At 45.3% G+C, this 23352-nt stretch overlaps 1 protein-coding gene across 1 annotated transcript in view; it reads right to left on the bottom strand.

The window, feature by feature from the left end:
- Positions 1–23352, bottom strand: part of rapgef6 (Rap guanine nucleotide exchange factor (GEF) 6) — a 242786-nt gene that overhangs the window by 126702 nt on the left and 92732 nt on the right. The window contains exon 6 of the mRNA XM_056285284.1: positions 22157–22300. Within this exon, the coding sequence (XP_056141259.1) occupies positions 22157–22300 (144 nt within the window). The remainder of the gene's footprint in view (positions 1–22156; positions 22301–23352) is intronic.

Below are 23352 nucleotides of genomic sequence, written 5' to 3'. Positions count from 1 at the left end.
CCTTTTTAAGTCACACTCTCACTGTCTTTTGCAGTCTATGAAGCTCCACCAGCGATGACATGTGCGTGTATGTGACTGTCCAGCCCCGCAGCAGGAGCCGGTGTGCCTGCTCTCATACTCCCGACTACGAGATCTCCTTACTGGCTGGTGCTCGCGCTCTGCCGGGCTTTCCTCTCTCAACGCTTACACAAACACACACAAAAACAAACACAGGCACACACCCCCACTGCTGAAGAGAAGCTACCACGGATTGGATGCTCAGCTGCCAAGAGTCAGCAGCTTCTAACAGGCAGCAGGGGAGAGAGCCAGCTAGAGAGAGAGGGAGGGAGGAGGGAGGAGAGCCCAGCTGAAAAAGAATGACATCACCTGTGCAGCGAGAGAGAGAGAGAGAGAGCGAGAAAGAGGAGGGGACGAGTGAGTAAGAGAGCTGGAACAAACTGCATTAGATGGATTGGCTGCTCATGTGGATGGAGAGAGAAAAGGAGATTGAGAAACAGAGAGAGAAAGAAAAAGACAAGAGGGAGCATCTTTATTGATCCACTGGTAACGTAAAGCTGAATGTATTGAGGAAAAGCCCCCCCCCGGCATCATACAATACCAGTTACCTCCCATTTGTGAAGAGAGTGCATTGTGTGTGTGTGTGTGTGTGTGTGTGTGTGTGTGTGTGTGTGTGTGTGTGTGTGTGCGTGTTAGAGGGGGCATAAGTAATCATCACAGAGCTCCTCTGAGACACAGCGATACAGTGACAGACACTGGTTTGGCTGTGATGAAGACGAACACGTGGTGCAATGATGCATCCCTACACAATCTAGAAACTACCACAGAGGTAACTCTTTCTCGGTGTCCATATGACTGCTGGAATTGAAATTCCTGCTCTTGTTGGCCTTGACGAATGTAGGTCACAGAAGGTAACAGTTTTGTGGAAGTATTCCTCCTTTAGACAGAGTGCCAATCCTTCGCGCTGGGCTAAATAGTCCTAAATTAGTAAGCGTCTATGTTTAGTGTTAGCTGAGCAACGACAGACAGAGCGAGGAAGAGGGAGATGAGAGATGACATGAAAGCAATGGTAAGGCGAGCTGTTTGGCCCAGAGATTCTCCTTCAGCAAAGGAGAGATGCCAGCTCTCATTACCAGATCCCCTGGAAAGGAGAGGATCTCTCTCCTTGCTTGTTCTTTTTCTCCCTGTCTGCCTCCATATTTTGGTTGATACGTCACTCGCCATTCTCTAGTTCTGCCACCATCTTCCATTGGTTTGTAATTCTCTCTGTGTCTGCTCCTTTGTGCATCAGCAACCAGCCTACATCACCCCCCACTCTTACCATTTCTTATTCTCTGTTTCTCTCTGTTCCTTTTCTATTTCTTTGCAGTCTGTCTGTCTGTCTGTCTGTCTGTCTGTCTGTCTCTCTTCTCCATCTTTTTGCTTCATCTCCCCTTTTTCTGTTTCTACCTGTCTGCTCACATTGATAATTGTCTCTCTTGCTATGGACTGCTCTTGCTCCCTCTTTTTCCCATTCTTTCCCTGGCCTTTATTTTGCAAGAATATATCATTCTCTTCATCACCAATTCTCTCTCTCTCTCTAAGTTCTCTCTCAAACTCTTTCATTTCCTTTTGTTTTCTTTCCATCTGCATGTGGATATCAATGTGTGTGCGTGTGTGTGTGTGTGTGTGTGTGTGCGTGCACGCACATATACACATTTTGTTCTAAGGGAATGCCTCCCCCCATCCACCTCGGAAAAGAAACAAGGAGCAAGTCAGAATCCCCCCGTCCCTGCCCCTCCCAACACCTCCCCGCCCACCAGGCTAGCGATGACATCATCCTTATCTTCTGCAGCCAATCAGGTATGAGCACATGGAGCCCTGCCTTCAGAGGAGCGCTATGTACACAAGAGAAAGGCAGAGAGAGCGAGAGAGAGAGAAAGAAAGAGAGGGACGGAGCGACAGATCTGTCTGGAGAGAGAGACAGACTGACAAGTATATGAAAGGAAATAAACATGGAGAAAAAAACAGACAAATACACATGTTTAGACATAAAAAGAAGAGGAAGAGATTAGATAGATAGATAGATAGATAGATAGATAGATAGATAGATAGATAGATAGATAGATAGATAGATAGATAGATAGATAGATAGATAGACAGATAGATAGATAAACGATAGAGATATAGCTAGATAGATAATAGATAAGACAGTGTGAGGAATACGAAAGAAAGAATGAGGCAGGCTTGCATATAAAAAATTCAAAGATGTGAGCACGAGTGGGTGCTGGTGGTGGGTTGGGGGCGTGAACGTAAATATGGAAGAGATGTTACGAGTTACGGGTGTGCATGCATGCGTGTGTGTGTGCACATGTCCGCATGTGAGTGCATTAAAACTAGCTGCAGTCATCCTCAGTATACCAGTGTGTGTAGCACTGCATCATTCCCTGGTCTAGCTGTGAGAGCAACTGCCCTAATAGCACACATACACACACACACACACACACACACACACACACACTAATACATGTGTGCGTACACACACACACTAATACATGTGTGCGTACACACACACACACACACACACACACACACACACACACACACACACACACACACACAAGGAGATAGGCTATTTAGAGAGCTACCTTCACAGAAGCAGTTTTTAGTCAAGACCCTCGGGTGTACAGGAATGGAACAAAGGATACAAAGGCAAACTTTTGACACTGCTCCTCATTTCCGATTAAAAACTGCTTAAACATGCGCATGCTCAAATTATACTGCTCCTGCAGGAAAATGTGCATGCTAAGTGGGATGAAAATGTAGCCCCAAGTTAAGATACGGGTGCGCATGTGTGTGTTGTGTGAATGTTTGGTCTGCATCATGTCTTGATGTGAGAGTACCAGCATCACACCAGACAATCTTATATACCAAAAAAAATGACAAAAGGAAGAAAAAGAAAAGGAAAAAAAATAAAAGGCAGGGACCAAGGTACAGAGAGAAAAGGAGGACACATTGAGTGACACACAGTCAGAGAACCAGACAGACAGACAGATGGACAGGCAGATATCCATTCTAAAATAAAAACAAGCCAATCAATCAGCAGTAGAGGAGTGTTAGTTAGACATGAAAATGGAGAAAAAGTCAGCACTGCAGTGATGCTACCTTCCAGCTGTGTGTGTGTAAAACCACTAAATCCTGGAGCAACCCCCCACCTAGTCCAGCAGCCTCTCCACCCCAACAATTAAAATCACACTTATTTTCCACATAGAAAGCATCTCTGATCAGTCATCTCTAGTGTGTGATGATGCTGCGGGCTCCGCGTCTTCCCAAAAGCTGCATGAGGAGCAAGCAGCAAGGAGGGCTTTACAGATGCTCATCCTGCAACTCTGCGCACGTGTCAATCTCTAAGTCATTAAGAGACCGACAGAGACAGAGAAGGAGAATAGGAAAGGAAGATATGCACTAAGAGAGAGGAGGGACGTAGGGCAAAAAAGAACAGAATCGTAGAAGGTTAGAGCACAACTTCTAATATGTGTGCCAAGATGGGTCATCACATACACACATACATATCCATGCAACCATCCATCACATATACATCCATGCAACCACACTCACATGCAAGTTTGTACAGAGACAGCCTGCATTGCTTGAGGACTCTAGACACAGGGAATTAGACAGACAGACAGACAGATGTCTCACCGGGCCACTTGTCCCAGCAGTGGCCAGCTGAGTGACAAGAGGAAAGCAGGACCCCTTAGAGATCACTAAACAACATGCCACGCCTCAGTGATCAGCTGCACGCACACACACACGCACGCACGCACGCACGCACGCACGCACACACACACACACACACACACACACACACACACACACACACACACACACACACACACACACACACACACACACACACACGGGATTTAAGCAGCTCCCTTTGCAAGTGTGTTAGGGCATATAAATTTGTGTGTTGTGTATATGTGCCTGTCAGTGTATATCTATGTGTGTCTGTGTGCCAAGAGGTCTTTAAGCAGCTGACTCCTTTTAATTAGCCCAGCAGAACTGATTAGGTATGAGTAGTGGCCCTGCACCACACAAAGACCCACACAGACACAGAGGCCTCTTCCACCGAGAGCGTGTTTCTCTGCTTTGCAGCCGTTGTTTTATGAGAAAACCCAGAGTTCAGCTCGATGCCTTCTTGGAAAAACAAACAACCAGACTAACAAACAACTCTCTGCACGTACAATATCATTTTGGCTCAGGTTCGAATGCAGCATACTGGGTTCAAGTGCAGCCCAGGATCTATGTTGCATGTCTCCCCCCCATCCGTTCACCCTACGCTTCCTGTCATTCTCTACTTTCCTATCACATGGAAGTCAAAACTATCCACCTACCTCCAAAGGAAAAAAAAAAGACACTTAGAAATGATTGTCCTTCTTATCGTTGGTCTTTCTTGTGAGAATAATCCATTGTGCCCAGTACCACTCCCTCTGTCTGGGTGTACAAACGACACAATAATGAAGCCAAACAAAAGATGAAGGGCCACTGTTGGATTGAAGAGGCTGTTTTTCAAAGCTCTGAAACCAGGTGTGTGTCAGAAATGTAAGTTTCTATTGTAAAGCACACATGCATTAAGAAATGCAGGCAGGCAGTGCATGTAGTCCACTGTGGCCCCCTGAGCAGCGTTTCTGCCCGTTGTGTGTAATTGTATGTGTGCTTGTGTGCCTGTATGTCTGACAGACAGGAATTCCTGCCATTTAAAGTGGACCTTTCCTTCCTTTTCTGCCCCCTGTCCCTGAGAGTGGTGAGAGAGGGAAAAGAGAGAGAAAGAAAAACAGAGAGAGAGAGAGAGAGAGAGAGAGAGAGAGAGAGAGAGAGAGAGAGAGAGAAGCATAAACTATGTCAGAGATGGAGAGAAAAAAAGAGAAAGTGAAAAAAAAGAAAAACCAACAGAGTAAGAGGCACAGAGATTAACAGAAAAAAAGACAGGAAAGAGGATGAAAAATAGCGAGAGAGAGGAATCGAGACAGAGAGAAAAAGAGAAACAGTGAGGCAGAGAGACAAAAAAAAAGAAGAAGCAAGACAGAGCCGGTGACAAGTATACAACATGACACGAAAACAGGATGACAGTAGGAGATGACTGGAGGATGAAAAATTAGAAGGGCAAGAGACAGGAAAATGGCTGTGTTATTTTAGAAGATGACAGTGAGGTAGAGAGAGAACTACAGTGGTCCAGTTTTAAGTCCCAAAACCACGAAGTAAATCAGTATTTTTGAGACCTGAGTTACGTCGTCTCTTCCTATTGGAACGATGAATGGCTTAAATAAAGTCTAGAGTCAACATTAGCTCACAAGATAGAAAAGTTAGTTGCTCACAAATGGCTAACCCTCACACCATTCAGATTAGCCAAATATTTTTCTTGAATCCATAGAATGTTTGCTCCAAATTTTGTAGGCAAGGCGTCCGTTATGTCACAGAACAAAAAGTCCAAATTTCTGAAGTTTGTGCTGTCCACAGACATAATTTCAGGCATCAAACCAAAACCCAGATCACTTTTGCCAGAGTCCACAGAGCCCATGGCAGAACTTCTGGTTTGGCCTTGGAAAAAGTCATCATCCTCAAACCACTCCATAGAAAGACAGAACATGTGACAGAGAGAGAAAGGGGGTGGGCAGGTAACTAGGGACACAAGACTTTTTTTCAATTTTGAGGATATCAATAATTCAATTGGGGTTTTTTTTGGGGGGGGATTTCCCCCCCCTTTTCGCCCCAATTTTACTTGGTCAATTACCCCACTCTTCCGAGCTGTCCCGGTCACTGCTCTACCCCCTCTGCCGATCCGGGGAGGGCTGCAGACTACCACGTCTCCTCCGATACATGCGGAGTCGCCAGCTGCTTCTTTTCACCTGACAGTGAGGAGTTTTGCCAGGGGGACGTAGTGCGTGGGAGGATCACGCTATTCCCCAGTTCCCACTCCCCCCAAACAGGCACCCCGACCAACCAGAGGAGACGCTAATGCAACGGACCAGGGCACATACCCACATCCAGCTTCCCTCCTGCAGACATGGCCAATTGTGTCTGTAGGGATGCCTGACCAAGCCGGAGGTAAAACGGGGATTCGAACCAGCGATTCCTGTGTTGGTAGGCAACGGAATAGACCGCCATGGTCAATACCCAATACCTTTCTCCATTTTTCTGTGTTTCTGGTCACAGCAGCATTGGACAGAATCTCCAGACTTAGCTAGCTATCCTGTGTCCCAACTTTTGTGTTTGTGTGTATCTCCTATTACACAGAAAGCAAAAATATGCAATTATGAGCCACGGGCCTTACACCAAAGGAAGACAAGGGAGGGGAGAGGTGAGGCAGAGATAAGGCCAGTATCGGACCGCAAAGCCAACCACTCTTTCGTTCTGAACAGCCAAAGTTGAAGGTGGGGCAAGAAACTGTCCATCATAGAGAGACAGATGGGTATAAACCAGTAGCAGTCATTGTCACAGTTATCAGTTGGCGGTATTACACCATTTCTTTGTTTGCCAATCGTATTTCTTAATTTGAGAAAAGAAAAAGAATGAGGGAGATTCTGTTTACTTTCATACGAACACAGCTATAGCTGGGTATATGCCAACTGTAACCATGTCTGTTGTTGAGAAAAGTTGAGACAGCAGAGGAAAAGAGCAATCATAAGTGGCTAACAGTAATTCATGGGCTGTTAGCATTGTGACCTCCGCTGATACTGATCACTGATGGGCAGCGGTGACAAAGTTGCCTTCCTTATATTTCACACTAACGGTATAGCTGATCCTTTGGTTATGCACTGCATATGTATTTCCAATAAAATAATGAACATATGTGAGAGGGTATGGTAGACATTAGGTGGCACAGTGGTGCAGTGGTTACCGCGGTCGCCTCACAGCAAGAAGGTCCTGGGTTCGAACCCTAGGGTTGTCCAACCTTGGGTTCATCCCGGGTCGTCCTCTGTGTGGAGTTTGCATGTTCTCCTCGTGTGTGCGTGGGTTTCCTCTGGGTGCTCCGGTTTCCTCCCACAGTCCAAAGACACATAGGTCAGGTGAATCGGCCATACTAAATTGTCCCTAGGTGTGAATGTGTCGGCCCTGTGATGGACTCACGGCCTGTCCAGGGTGTCTCCCTGCCTGCTGCCCAATGACTGCTGGCATAGGCTCCAGCACCCCGTGACCCCAATTGGGATAAGCGGCTTGGATAATAGCTGGATGGTAGACATTTGTTTCCTTTGTCTCCATCTTGAGTGGATCTTCATCTTGCTCAGAGTCATTCATGGCGAGTGGGGAGCAGTCAACACAGTAGCAGATGTGGTTATGCAGTTATGTGAAGAATGAACAGAATAATATTTGCAGACCACCCAAAACCCCACCCTTCTTCACACCTAAGCACACCTAGCCAATGTATACAGAAAGTGTAGACTTCAGAAAGTCGGTTTTGGAGAGTTAAAAAAAAATGGGACACCGGCACGCAAAGCTCTTTTCCAACGCTATCCCAACTTTCCAAAACAGCACTTCGACAGAAGCATGCAGTAGGCCATAAAGAATGGAGAGGAGGGGGTGGAGGGGAAAGGAGGGAGGAGGACAGATGCGGAGTGAGTGAGAGGGTGTTAGAGTGGAGTGAGTAAAGGGAGAGGAGATAAAGTTGTAACACCAGAGAGAGGGGAGGAGACGTAGAGAAGGGAGCAAAGAACAGTGTAGTGAGAGTTCAGCAAGGTTGCTATCTTGGCGCTGCTGATGTAATCCCTAAAATTAGCCACACTCAAGAGGCAGCAGCAGTAACGGCTGCATACGGAGCAGCTGGGGGAAGCTACACCACACTAGTTAATGTACTCCTTACTTGTGAGCAAGGAGTACATTACATTACACATGTGTGTGTGTGCACATGCACACACACCTTGATCACCCAAGCTTCCTCATCAAGAATAACAAAGTTCACCTTAACACGTTACAGATGTAGATGTACACATGTACGGACAAAGACACACTCAGACTTGTATTATTGAGATACAGATGCTGGGGCACACACGCAGCAAGTTAATCCTACGCTAGAGCTGGGTCAGTTTCCGGCTTGCCGGTCCAGTTCAGCGTACGAGCTTAAACCGGTTTGACTTTATGCAAATCGACTGAACTGGCATTTGTCACTATGAGAAGTTCTGGCAGATCATAAAGTGGCCTACATCAGCAACCTGTGCCGACGGCATAACTGCGCTAAATCCAACTTGTATTGGATTAGCAACAAGACTATGACAATGTGACTAACACATTATATTTGTTTATAAATGGACTGATCTGACAGGCCGTGTGCAATTTGTCGAGTTGAGCCCGTAGCATGCAGTGGAAAAGCACCATTAGTGCCGAGCCAAGGCCAGAAACAAGATCAAATTTCAGAAGAGGTGGGTGGGGGGTGGCGGTGAGGAGAAGATGCGCATGATGTGTTTACGTTTATTTGGGGGTGATGAGAGAGATGAGACATTGCAGTTGGTGGCAAAGAAAACGAAAACTGAACCAACGTGGTAACATTTTGGATACGAAGCCGACGAAAGAGGTAAGCTGAAAGACATACACGAGGCAACGTGTAAACAGTATACTTATTATTTAGTGTTTTTTTTTCTCCCCAATTGTATCTGGCCCATTACCCCACTCTTCCGAGCCGTCCTGGCCGCTGCTCCATCCACTCTGCTGATCTGGGGAAGGTCGCAGACTACCACATGCCTCCTCCGATACATGTGGAGTCGCCAGCCGCTTTTCACCTGACAGTGAGGAGTTTCGCCAGGGGGACGTAGGGCGTGGGAGGATCACGCTATTCCCCCCAGTCCCCCCCCCCCCGAACAGGCACCGCCGACTGGCCAGAGGAGGCGCTAGTGCAGCGACCAAGACACATACCCACATCCAGCTTCCCAACTACAGACACACCCAGTTATGTCATTAGGGACGCCCGACCAAGCTGGAGGTAACACGGGGATTCGATCCTGCGATCCCTGTGTTGGTATGCAACGGAATAGACTGCCACACTACCCGGATGCCCTTATTTGGTGTTTATTTGTGGTTGGCAAACCAGCTTAGAGGTGCATTACTGGCAACAATTGGACTGGAGTCGGTGCACGCTTATTGAGTCTCATTATGTTCCACTCAGGAGTGGCTGCTGAGTCAGGCGTGACCACTAGTGGTAAAATTCAGTAAACCAGTTCGTTCTGTGTTTGGCTTAATATCAAAACAACACAATATATATATATAAAACACAATTTATTGTCATATGATTCACCTGAAGACATGCATCAGCAGTAACAGCTTCTGTGCAAATAATAGGGACACATGTCAGCTTCTTAAGAGGACTCTGGGATCCAGCGGTCTTGGTGGCTATTGTGCGTGGAGGAACGGTTGTCGGGAATACTGAATGACCACGAGGATGACAGCAGGAGCAGATGCAGTCCAGAACAACAAGGTTAATGTAAACAGTTAAGATATCAAAGATTAATGTTTCATAGGATGTGCTCGCATGTGAGTGACCACAATTTGCATCCACGAGTCAGTGACCACAATTTGTGACGCATAGCCTGCGGCAGCAGTGCTGCAGGAAAATAAAATATTTGACTGGGGAATGTTTTTTTTTATTACATCGCCCGTACCAGTGGTATTATGTGCCTTTGAATAGATTTTATTGAGTGTGTTTGTGAGAGTTTGTGTGTGCACATGAAGTGCTGTTATTTTAACAAGGCTAAAAACACTAATTAAAGCCCAAATCGAATTAGTTGTTCAGTCTGTGGGCAAAGCAGTGGTCTTCCTGCATGAGTTCGGTAGCTTCCATGTGTTATATTACAGTAACTCCTGAACAGCCTCGGGCAGACAGTTTATGAGTAATCAATGTGTTTGCACCGGGGTGTGTCAGGTAAATGTCCCAGTGCTATTGGGGTGGTCGCGAACACTGACCCGATTATTCCTGGGGGCTGCGACTCAAAAAGGTTGAGAACCGATGGCCTATCTGGGCATACGTTAAAACAAGTACTGAAAGCATGATTCTCTAATACTGTTTGACCTCAAATCCATTTCCCTGCCTCACTGATCCCCAGTCCCCATCCTCAAACCCAACCCCGTGGTTACAATGCTACTTCTGGAAGTGGGAGGGTGCCTCATGTAAATTAATCATTTGACCATTGTTCAGCAGTTGTAACAATGCATGTTTGTAACTATATTTGTGTGCTACAGAATACTAAAAAGTAATGCATATTCTCTGTCTATGCTGAGTTGTGTACCAATAGGTCTGCTGTTATAAAATTTTACTTCAAAACTAACACATACACACCACAACCCTTCTCCAACCCTTACTCTTCCGTTCTTTTGTCCTGACCCTCCTTGACACTGCCCCCCCTTTGCCCCAACCCACCCTGTCGCCCATCAAACCCACACCTCACCTCCCTTTGACCCCAATGTGCACCTCCATCATTTCCCACCCATTAAACTTAAACCCCTCAATTCCCATATTACCTTAATTTTCTTCATACTCCTCCCTTCAGATGTGTGTTCCTCCCTCCCTATCAAAACCACCCACACCGTCTGAGTCTCTAGTCCCTCGACCAAGTCTTTATGGCCTCTGACTTATAACACCCGCTTGATAACTTGATATAATCCACCCCCTCTCATTTGCTTTCACACTGGTTTTTTTCCCCTTTCATCACTCTGTTCCTATATCACTTACTCCGATTCTTCCTCCCATGTTTCCATCTGTTTCATGGTCAACTGAAACCGGCAGACACTGATGTGTGATTCTGAAATATGTGACCAATGGACTATTCTTTATTTTTGGTTTATCTCCGAACTAACTAACTAAATAAAAAAATAGGGGGCGGCACAGTGGTGCAGTGGCTAGTGCGGTCGCCTCACAGCAAGCAGGTCCTGGGTTCGAACTCGGGGTAGTCCAACCTTGGGGATCATCAGGGGTCATCCTCTGTGTGGAGTTTGCATGTTCCCCCCGTGTCTGCGTGGGTTTCCTCCAGGTGCTCCGGTTTCCTCCCACAGTCCGAAGACATGTAGGTCAGGCGAATCAGCCTTGCTAAACTGTCCCTTGGTATGAATGTGTAGGCCCTGTGATGGACTGGTGGCCTGTCCAGGGTGTCTCCCTGCCTGCCGCCCAGTGGCTACTGGGTTAGGCTCCAGCATCCCGCGACCCGAATTCGAATAACACAGAAAGCCAAACTCCTCAGGACAAGACTCAGCAGTCTATCAACACCTAAAGGAGAAGACACACTCCTTCGAGGACAGCAATGTACACATTTTGGACAGGGAAGATAGATGGTTTGAAAGAGGGGTGAAGGAAGCCATCTATGTGAAACTGGAAAAACCATCCCTCAACAGAGGAGGAGGTCTGCGACACCACCTATCTCCCACTTACAATGTCGTCCTTTCATCTCTACCCAGGAGACTCAAAAAGCCTAGCCTCCAAGAACAACAGTCGGTCACTAATGGCTCCAACGACTCATGACCACTGAATGGAGCACTAACGAAGTCGAAACGAACACCTCCAACGACTGTCGTTGCTAAACATTGGAACACAAAAGAGCCCTTGACATCAATAGCTCTGATAACGACTCCAAAGAGGCTAAATATCTGAGTCTCATCACCAGCCAGTCAGACTAGCTTGGTCTAGTCAGAAAGGCACGAACTGATGAAGCCTCTTGGATGAGAGGCGAAACGTCTTCACGGATATATAACCAAGTCCAGTTGCACTTGATTCAATTCCTTTGGATAACTATGACCTGGATGAATGAGAACATTCACAGACATTCAATGTACTGAAATTATTTCAACTACTGCCCATTGCATGCAAATTATGCACATTTAGTAATGCACATCACAACTTTATAATCTAATATAAATGACCCAAACGTATTGGTGCATTCTGGTTCAAAAAAGTCCAAATTACCTTTGCGTACAGTTAATGTTGTTCCTCAAATCATCAGGACAAATACCTGTGATTAGCATTCATTACAAAATGCTGGGATTGGGATTATCACTTAAACCCCAATGGTGCAGTCATAGCTGTAATTAAACACAAATGCCCCCCCCAATTCTTATGAACATCTGTTTCCTATGCGTCCTAAGCACTCCTTGGTCTCTCCCATGGGGACCTGCTCTGTCTAATGGGGACATGGCTGCACAAAGACCCCATGGGTTTTGATAGCCCCACCTGCAAGCTGATAGAATGAGACCAGATGACCTCAGCAGTGGACTAGATGCATTAGAGCAGCTTTTTGCGAGTAGATAAGTCCAAAACTTTTACCTGTACATGAATATGGGCTTATATAGAGGCGCAGCACAAATGCACACTCTTAAACCAAGGCAGACATATGTAGATAAAGAAATGCATGCAACTAGGTTTAAACGCAAGCAACCACAACCTCACAGGCGGATATGCAATACTCCTACACACACACGCAAAGATGCACAGCGATATCTCATCCGCAATCTCTTCAGACAGTTACCAACTGCTGAAAATAAACACTGTAGATGCACCGCTGACAGTTAGAAAGAAGTGAGGCAAATTAATGGGAAGGGTAATAACTTCACCTCTGAAAGATTGCCAAGCAAAACCCAGATAAAAAAATGTCCAGCACAGGCCAGCTCCTTACAACATAATCAGGGAAGAAAACTAGACCCCTGGGAATCTACTGGGACTGTTCAAAATTCTCTAGCAAGTTTTCATTAAACCTGAAGAACCTTCTAGAACGGTCGGTTTGCCAACCAGTCGGTAAAGTGTATAGACGTTTGGTAGGGAATCACATTAGTATGTAGCCGGTGGCTGGTTTACCGCTGCAGTGCATCTGTCTGTCACCATAATGCAATGATCCCCAAAGCTGAAAGGTGATGGTGCTCGCATTGGTCTTCACACCTAGCAGGACCACGACATGACTAAGTGTTTGTGTGAGTGAGTCACACCTCTGAATCCCCCGTCGCATGATGACTTCTGCACTGTACGAGGTTTAAGCACCAAGGATGAGGTGACCGCTGTCTATTTTCACTGCATGACAAGCGTACGCTCATTACATTTGGATGAGGTAACAGGGTCAAGGACAGGGTAAGCAAATTAATATTGGATTTCTGTATGCCTGTATTTCTGCATTTTTATATTGTATTTGTATTGTATTTCTTATACTTCCGGTGCTGGATAGAAACAGGCAGTTGAGACAAAAAAAAGGGCCTGATCATTCACTGACGAGGCATTTTTTTATCTCAACCGGCACATCACTGGCAAAATAAGAAAAACAAAAACAGACGGGAAAACTTTTTTTAAATGATCAAATCTAAATATGTTTAAATGTGTTTGTGAGGTGATCAGACTGGACCAGCACACTGTGAGTCATATCTTCTTTAAAAAAAAAAAAAAGTCCCACCCTGTTCCATACAGAGCTGAAAACGTGGGCTTCTCTACAAACTAGCACCCTGTGCCGGTAGGGTAATTAGTGTCTTGCTAAAGGACACTTCAGGAGAGTTTGAACCTGGCTTTTTTTCCACTGCAACACAAAGTGAAGCGCAGAGCGAGGGCAGCAGAGCAGAGCAGAGGAGAGACTGGTGGTGGTTTGGGAGCTAGCGTCGACAGGAAGCTAGTTAACCACAGTCTGTTCGTTAGCATCTAAGCTGTTTCCATTCAGTGTCGCCTCTCTCTTGCAGATGGCTGTCGTTCAAATATGTTGACGCTCTGCACGTTTCGACAACCGCCGGCTCGACATGAAGGGCTTCACAGGGCTGAACAGCACTGCGGAAAACTCGCTTATTAAAATAAAATTAATGAATAAATAAAGCATATTTATTTGTATTTCCCCTATAACTATGAGTGAGTTTATTTATTTGTGTGTCTTTTTTTTGTCCTCCATAGACATACAACACTAAGTCAGGCTCATCTATGTATATGTCCACACCTTAATTCAAGTGGGAATGTCTGTCTCAATATCTGTTTATGCCCACATTTCAAAGAGGAAGACTGAAACCCGGTTGCTCAAAGGTAAAGCCAAAAGTTCATTCCTGACACTGTAAAGGCCTCCAAAGTTTCTAAAAATGTTTATTTACTTCAGAGAAAACAAAACCATATATCCATTTGTACACACAGCTCAACAGTGCTAGTTAGAACAATGGTGTTCGCATCACTAAAGGCGGCACACAGTAACACATTATAATACACAGCAACACACAGCAACACACAATAACACGGACACTGTCACACTGCTCACTTAACTGTGGCCCTGCAGCACTTCCAAAAACTGTTGCAATTCGAGGCAATTAGACTGAACCAGGGGTCATTTTAAATTAATGACCCCATCACGGTGCCTCAGAGCAATGATATGAGCTCAGACGGGTTGTAAAAGCCCTTTCAGTGGATTCCCCCACTGGGCAAATGGGGTAATGGGTTCATCTATCTACCCAAGCACGTCTGACAAAAGGGGAAGACCGATAAAGAATGAGATAAAGAGGGAGCGAGGGAGGGAAAGGCAGTGATTCAATATGGCAACTGATGACATAATGAAGGGCCTGCATTGTACATGTGTGTTTGTGTATATGGTTGTGTTCATTCATGTGTGTAGGAAATGTGAGTTAACAGCTCAAGGGTTGGCATCTATGTGTGTGTGTGTGTGTGTGTGTGTGTGAGTGAGTGAGTCAGTGAGTGAGAAAGTTACCCCCCCACACACCCCTCTCGGGGTGGGTGTGTGTGTGTGGGAAGAATCAGGTCTCTGAATCAATGGGGTGATTTCAGCATAAGCCATCACTGGTAAAAATAACACACACAAAGAGCGAAGAGCTAAAAAGACAGACAAGAAACAATGGGAAAAAAAACTGGCTTGGTCTCATTTCTCTCTCTAGTTTCCTCTTTGCATCTCTCTCATATCTACTCTTTTGTCCAGTCATGCACCTATTGCTTGCCTAAGACCCCTCTCCTGTTTCTTTTTCTGAGATTTCTACCGGCTTGTTTGTTTTGTTTTTTTCCTTTTTAATTTCCTGTCAAGCTTATTTCACGGTGCAGTTTTTCCATCACCTGAATCGAGGGTCTAAGGATGGATGGTGTCACACAGAATGTAATGTGATTGTAAAACCCACTGCGCCATTAAATTGACTCGACTCTCTCTTTGGAGAGCTACCTGAGGGGAAATTTTCAGAAAACTATATTTGTGTGAAACTGTTGAAAGGCAATATTTTATCTTCTCCTGCCCCCACATCCCTCCTCCTCTCTACAGGGATAGAATGGGAATGATCTGCCGCATCTCAAAATGTTTTAAATCTTTCTTTCTCTTTCATAATCCTGCCATATTTCTGCAAAACTTGAGGAACCTCATCACCAACCTGAAATTTAGCAAGACATAAGCAGAGAGAGGGAGTACAAGGGCGAGAGAGAGAGAGAGAGAGAGAGATGCCAGACATCAGCAGACACCAGTGGTAATGGATTACTAATGTTATTAAGATTCAGTGAGGCCTCTAAACATCCTGATGTTGGGAAAGACTTCTCTATGAGTCCTGTGTTTGTGTGTGCGTTTGTGTGTGTGTGTGTGTGTGCGTGCATGCAGTTGAGAGATCGAGTCATGCCTCTGCTATGTCCTCAAATTATCATAACGTCATCAGGACTGGACAATTTCATATATAATACAAACCCTTATTGTGTCCTGTTCACTTTGAGCATTCTAGTATTTCAATGTAGTGCCTTTTTTTTTTCTTTTCTTAGGATTTTCCCCCCCTTTTCTCCCCAGTTGTATCCGGCCAATTACCCCGCTCTTCCGAGCCATCCCGGTCACTGCTCTGCTGATCCGGGGAGGGCTGCAGACTACCACATGCCTCCTCCGATACATGTGGAGTCGCCAGCCACTTCTTTTCACCTGACAGTGAGGAGTTTTGCCAGGGGGACGTAGCATGTGGGGGGATCACGTTATTCCCCCCAGTTCCCCCTCCCCCCGAACAGGCGCCCCGACCGACCAGCGGAGGCGCTAGTGCAGAGATCAGGGCGCATACCCACATTCGGCTTTCCACCCGCAGACACGGCCAATTGTGTCTGTAGGGACGCCCGACCAAGCCGGAGGTAACACAGGGATTCAAACCAGCGATCCCTGTGTTGGTAGGCAACGGAATAGACCGCTATGATACCCGGATGCCCCTTCGTGCCATTTTACCACACACACAAAAAAAAAATTCTGTCATCGAAATACAGCTTCATTTAGTGGCATCCACCATTACAGGGGCAAAAAGGTCGACGATAACCAAACAAATAAAAACCAAACGATCAATCGATCAAATCAGGACTGCATCAGGGCAGGTCTCAGGGCTCAACACTAACTTGTTTCCTATGGAGAACATGTGCTCCAAAATGCTAAAATTTAGGAGCACAGTGAAAAATGTTCAAGTAGCAGAGTTTATTTACAAAAAATGGATAACATGCATATTTTCACTTTGCGCATGCGTGTTTGTGTGTTCCTTTTTCCTGTGTGCAATGTTGATGTGAAAACCAGTGGCGGACTATGAAAGTGGAAGACCCTAGTATCTAGACACTAGGCATGGATCTTGAAATATTTACAACAACATTGACGTAACTTTTTAAACACTGACATGATGAAACACAGCATTTTAAATGAAATATCGCGGGACCTTTTTAAAACATTTCAAAGTTTTGTTTTTTTAACACTGAAGCACTGAAATGGCTTTCTGAGACACTGAAACGGTCCTAAAAATATTGACACTGTCGGTGTCCGGGTAGTGTAGCAGTCTATTCCATTGCCTACCAACACGGCGATCGCCGGTTCGAATCCCCATGTTACCTCCGGCTTGGTTGGGCGTCCCTACAGACACAATTAGCTGTGTCTGCGGGTGGGAAGCCGGATGTGGGTATGCACTAGCGCCTCCTCCGGTCGGTCGGGGCACCTGTTCGGGGGGGAGGGGGAACTGGGGGAGAATAGTGTGATCCTCCCACGTGCTACGTCCCACTGGTGAAACTCCTCACTGTCAGGTGAAAAGAAGCAGCTGGTGACTCCACATGTATCGGAGGAGGCATGTGGTAGTCTGCAGCCCTTCCCGGATCGGTAGAGGGGGTGGAGCAGAGACTGGGATGGCTCAGAAGGGTGGGGTAATTGGCCAAATACAATTGGGGAGAAAAAGAGTGGAATCCCCCCCCCCCCAAAAAAATAGACACTGCATTATAACAGAGGTATTGGTTCTGCAATACGAGTTTTTTTTTCTCCCTCACTGTGTGTGTGTGTGTGTGTGTGTGTGTGTGTGTGTGTGTGTGTGTGCTCACTAAAGGACACACGTTAACGTTAACTGCCTCAGTTAAACACGGCAAAGCCTCGTTAGTTAAACCTTGCAAAACCCCCTCGCTGGATTCCTCTTTTGACTCGTCTCTTTTTCGCTCAAAATAAAAATTAACGGGTTTCATTTTTAGCGATGTCTTTGTGATTCTTTTTAAACACGTCTGTCCCTGACTGAGCGATGAAATTACACCATTGGTCGGCCTTGTGTCTCCACTTCCTGTATCAATCATTTCAAATTAAAAGCCCTCTAGTGTTTCGTATATGGTCTTGTTTCCAGTGTTGTTCACCTGTGTCTCACTTGGCACCGGCTGCATCATCACAGAAAACTCTACGGGGACTGGCGGAGAGCAGTGTGTGGAATGTGGGACTTGTAGTTTTTGAATGATTAGCAGTGGGGGGGGGGTTTACGGTAACTTGTAATCTTTACTCACACACTGTGCTCATAACTTATTTTTCCGGTTGGAACATATCTAGTCAAATGCGAGGGAAACACTTGCGCTGTCGAGCCCCGGGTCTACATTTGTGTTGAGGCACCACACTTCGACTTAATGAGAGCACTGAAAAGTTCAAGCCATTCCTCTGTGATAACGCACAAACCCAAAGCAAAGCAAGCTGAAGGGGTAGGTAGAGGTGTGCGCAAGCCTAAACTTGACCAAAGCCTGAATTTAAGTATTCAGTAACTCAAACGCAGGCATTTTGTGCACTGCCTCCTTCGTAAGGGACATGCGTATTCTTTAAGTGTCCGAAACAGAGTTGATGTGAAATTCTCCTTAACATGTCGCCACCGTGGAGGTTGCCACATTTTACCGGACACCCATCGCATCGCTGTTGCACTGTTGACCCCGCCTCTGACCTTTTTAGAATATTCAGATTTCCTTCCCCTTTTAAGACAGAAGTTGGTAAACATCAGGCAAGAAAGACCAGAGATGCTCAAATGCAGCTGATCGGCCTCATCTCCACCAGCTCAGGGAGATAAGGCTTGGCTGGCTAACATTATACAAGATGCTGGGTAGGACACATTTTCACTGCCAACTGCTGTAAAAGTGGATAATCAAGGACACTTAATTGTGAGTCACTCAACCGCAAAACACATTCACCCTTCAAGACACGAGTGAAGCTTGTGGTAAGACCGTCCACAATGCTGTCTGATCCAAACCTTCTTCCATTTGGTCAACAGCCGATTGTCATTTGCGTCACCACACACACACACACACATGCACACACACAAACACACACAAACAAAGGAATATCAAAAGAAGAAGAAGAAAAAAAACTCAGGATTGAGGCAAATTCAGGCTAGACAGAGAAGGATGGAGAGAGACAAGTTTCATTTTGACAAGTTCTCCTACCTGGGTGTTGACATAGTCCTGCAGGGAGCAGATATCAGCACAGACAGGAAGGAGACAAAGAGACAGACCAAAAAAAAAAAAAAAAAAAAAAAAAAAACCAAATACAGTTAGTATGGACACTACAAATTCTGTCTATATTTGGACTACTATTGAAACTATTTAATTTGCCTTTGGAAAACGGAGACTAAGATAACACTCCAATTACACTTTAACACTTAAATGAACTATCAATTTACCATTTATTAATGATGGTTATTATCAAGTGTTATCAGGACTAATGTTACAGGACTAATCTCTCAATTTGAAGCAAGCATGCTGCCATCATGGATGAACTAATATTTCTGATGATTTTGCAAAATATTATGATTGTGACTTTCTATGAAGCTTGCATCTATAACGCCCTATAAGCATCTATAACGCCTTATAAGCATCTATTGCATCTATAACACCCATACTTTCCTATAATGTGCATTACAATGACTAATGGCTATGGCTGAAGACTGTGAAATAGCACTGAAATCTCATTATGCATCGCTACAAAACGTCAGCAAAACAAGTTGGCTATGATGCATTATGACATTTGACAGATAAACAGGCTAATGATGACATATTTATAATGCATACATCTGTTTTAAATTGACATAATGTATCATAAAGGTGGTTATGAGGTGTTGTGAGGGCGTATACACGGTTATAATTAATCTTACAATGACTTATAGCTACACTTATAGGGCGTTATAGATGCTTATTAGGGATGGGAAGATTCACCGATTTGCATCAGTACATTGGTATAAATATGTACGATGCGGTTGCATCGATGGCAAAAGTGTGCATCGGTTAAAAATCCGTATGGACTCGAGATGAACCGTATGTAAAAATCTCTGCATTGATAAAAACCGACTCATATCTATTAAACTTCTAAACTGAACTTGTGCTGGTTTGAGTTCTCATCTCAATGTCTGTCATTGGCCAATTCAGCCCGACTCTCGTCTCGCGCGAGTTTAAGGTGGGCGGGGTAAGCCAACAGGCTTTCTTTGAAATCAGAAGCGGCAGAGACTAAGAGTGAAGGGGGTAGCACTAGTAGCCTAAGCATGGAGCAAGAAGAGATACACTAGCCTGTTTCGTACAAGTCTGGTGTTTGGAAACACCTCGGGTTTTACAAGCGTGATGGACAGGTGGAGAAATCCAATGCTATATGTAAAATGTGCCGTGCCGCGATTAAATATACATCGAGCACAACCAATTTAAGTTCTCATCTGAACCTGCGACATGGCGTGAATGTGATAGAGAGGTCCCAATCCCAGTCAACTCTGTCGACTCCAGCTCTGGCTACCACTAGCGGTGGTGCTACTAAAACACCTGGTGAGCAAAGTAATATCCCAATTTTTTTCCACGCACCACTGGCTAGCAATTCGGTCCGATCGAAAACCATAAGGGAAGCCATTTCGTTCTTTATATGCAAAGACATCGAGCCTTACAGCGTACAGAGGACGAGGGTTTCAAATACCTCCTCAAAGTCTTGGAGCCAAGGTATAGCATACCTGACAGGAACATTTTCACTGACATGAAAATCCCTGCTCTATATGACAAAGTGAGGCGAGATATAGTCGACTCCATGAGCCGCGCAATGAGGGTTGCGATTACCATTGATGGTTGGACTTCTCGCGCCACCGACTCCTATATCACTGTTATGGCACACTACGTAGATGATGAGTGGGACTTGCAGTCTCACGTCCTACAAACAAGAGTGTTTAACCAGTCTCACACAGGGAGTAACCTAGCTGCGTTACTGCAGGATGTCCTCCGCAAGTGGAACATCACAGATAAAAACCCAGCATTAGTAACGGACAACGCAAGGAATACGTACTGTATCGCGGTACGTGGGAGAATTGAATCGTATCGTATCGCTGGTTGTTTCATACGAATCGTTAATGTATCGTATCGTTGGCAGTGTATCGAGATGCGTATCGTATCGCCTCGGTGATGAAGATTCACATCACTAATGCTTATAGGGCATTATAGATGCAAGTGTCATAGAAAGTGTTACCGGAGCAGTAATAATTCAGTACAAGTGATGCAGCAGTATTCAGTGCATAGTAAAGTTGCCATCATAACATACTGAAGTCAGGAGGATCACAATGTCAGGTAAAATTGACGGAGTTTGTTTGTTTGCTTTTAATCTAACTATCTCCCTCATTAACTGCTGTGTCGCTCCTGGTCATTCTCACTTGTCCTTCCATTTGTAGCCCTCCTGCTACCAGCGCCATGGTAGCAGGCTGACACGGTTTAGAGATCACACAATAAACGCCGTCAGAGACAAGAATGCAGTGGAACACACTTGTGCTCAAGGCTAAAAATGCAATTTAAAAAGTGGAACAATCACCATGAGACCACGGGGGCAGGTAGGGTCAGCAGGCAACACTTCAAAACCCTCCATTAAGCCCCTTTGTTACACCTTGGGGACTTTTACACAAGTGTGGGAAACAGTATGACTAAACCCTTGTTGAAGTGTGTTACTCTGTCTTTTTAACAGTGTGTGTGTGTGTGTGTGTGTGTGTGTGTGTGTGTGTGTGTGTGTGTGTGTGTCATTGCCGCATGGCTTTTGGTGATTAGTCAAAACTAACTGAAACACTACAAGCCCCAGCGATGCTATCTGTAGGAGGGAAAACTCAACCTTGAACGCACAGTTTCAACATTTGGGTTATACACACACTCTTTCCTCAAGATAACTCATGCAAAGATCCTGCCACAGCGCCAAATCTAGAGTGTGTTCATTCTGAAAGAAAGCTTTATAAGTCCCTTTTTCACTATCAACTACAGATGTCTTTACAAACTTTTCCGCTTCCCTCCTCTACTCTGTGAACCACTCATGAGAGGCATTTGTCACCATCTCGTTGTCCATTATTATTTTTTTACCCTTTTGCGTCCGAGCTTCAACAGAGGAAGTGCGCTATATGACAAAGAGATCTTTGTTAGGATCTTTAAATGCGAGGCAATACAGTATTATTCTACTTCAGACTACACCATTCTAAGCTCTAGACAGACAGCATTTATTTCATTGCTGTACAAGGCCTGTAGGTGTTTACAACCATCTGTTGAGAGGTTGTAGGAGGGGACATGAGGAACCTTCTTTGACATGGACGGAAGACATTTTTTTCAGTTGGTTAACCGTTATCTAAGGGTTACAATTGGTCTTCTTCGACCCACGTGGAAGGCAGCAGTGTAAGACTGATTATGAAGTAGAAATACATTTAGCATTACACATTATTACTGCTACTACTCCTAGTAGTCATTTTAATTGACCATGATGATGAGTATTATAATTTACAGTTATTACAGCTATTTAAAAGTAGTTTTTCCCCCCCATTCAGTGAAGCAGTTTTTTTTTAATGGTATTGACTGAAAACTAGTTAACATTGGTCCCCGGCACCGTCAGGGAATATCTACTGTTAGAATTAACATTCCAGTGGCCATGTGGAAATCTAAACCTCATCTGGGCATCGGTGCCACATATAGAGCTAGTCTGGTCCTTACCGTGTTGTAGCACGTGGGATCCTGGCCGTCCGTGATGATTTCCCTCTCTCCCCGGGGGTTGACCCGCCTAAAGCGCCTCCGTGACCTCCTCTGGGAACCTTCCCTCTGTAAAGCGACCTCCTCCCCCTCGCTGCTGTTGTCCACCTGCAACACAGAGCGAAGACCAGCCTGAGGACAACAGGCTTCTTGAGAGTAACATGTGTCACCCCCAACCATGTGGGGGCTGTTGGGTTTCTTGTTCTCACTCCTCTCAGAGCTCTGGACGTTTTGACAGCACGGCGCCGAGTGACTGAGCAGCTCCGAGTTCTCTGAGTTCCAGTTCGGATGTTCAGAGTTCTGGTTCTCATGTTTGGAGTTCTCATTCTGAGGTCCAGAGTTTGTGTTGGCATCTTTCGGTCCCAAGTCATGTTCTGGAAGTTCCAAGTTGTGGCCCCGTTCTTCTGCAGGCCCCTGGTTGAACATCCAGTTCTTCCAGAGCGCAGAGAGACGGTGCCAGCGCGGCACACTCATCCGGACCCGTGGATAGACTCAAGACAACACATAAAAGCAGGAAATAGGAAAAAAAAACAACAACAAGGAAACAGGAACCTACTGGAAGTCGAAAAGAAAAGACAAATCCTTAAGAGTCCTTAAAGTTACATCCTTTGGAGCCGTGTCCATTAAAATATCCACACATCCATTCATATGTACAAGTTGGAACAGAACCAAATGGTCTAAAGAGAACAAATAGACCAAAAAACAGACGGCCAAATGAGGGTTTTCAGTGTCATTCTCTCTCTCTCTTACTTTCAGACTTAGTATCTCTCTCCTCTGACAGATAGTGCATTCAAGTGCTCAGCTACCCAACACGCTGCCTACGCATTGCTCACATGCTCTCGCTCTCTCTCACACGCACACTCACAAAGCGCTCACACTGAGGCTTCAGTTTCCTGCAGGAAATACGTAAATACACAAATATCCTCTCCGGGCAAGAAAAAAAAAAAAAAAGCAAAGCAGACAGATTCTGGCCATACAATTCATTCCCTTGCCGCCTGGCACCCGCCTGTTGTTGCAGTAGGAATCTGTTTTCATTCTCTGTTGCATAATGTGAGCTCAGCCAATGGCTGTGTTATGTTGACCTTGACTGAATTTTTCCAGAAAACTTTCTACTTAAATCAGGTAGCCCACTTTTTTCCACCCCAAGAATTAGACTACCT

This window comes from Lampris incognitus, chromosome 8 (assembly GCF_029633865.1).
Source record: "Lampris incognitus isolate fLamInc1 chromosome 8, fLamInc1.hap2, whole genome shotgun sequence".
Classification (NCBI taxonomy): Eukaryota; Metazoa; Chordata; class Actinopteri; order Lampriformes; family Lampridae; genus Lampris; species Lampris incognitus.
This window is presented reverse-complemented; position numbering and strand designations above follow the sequence as displayed.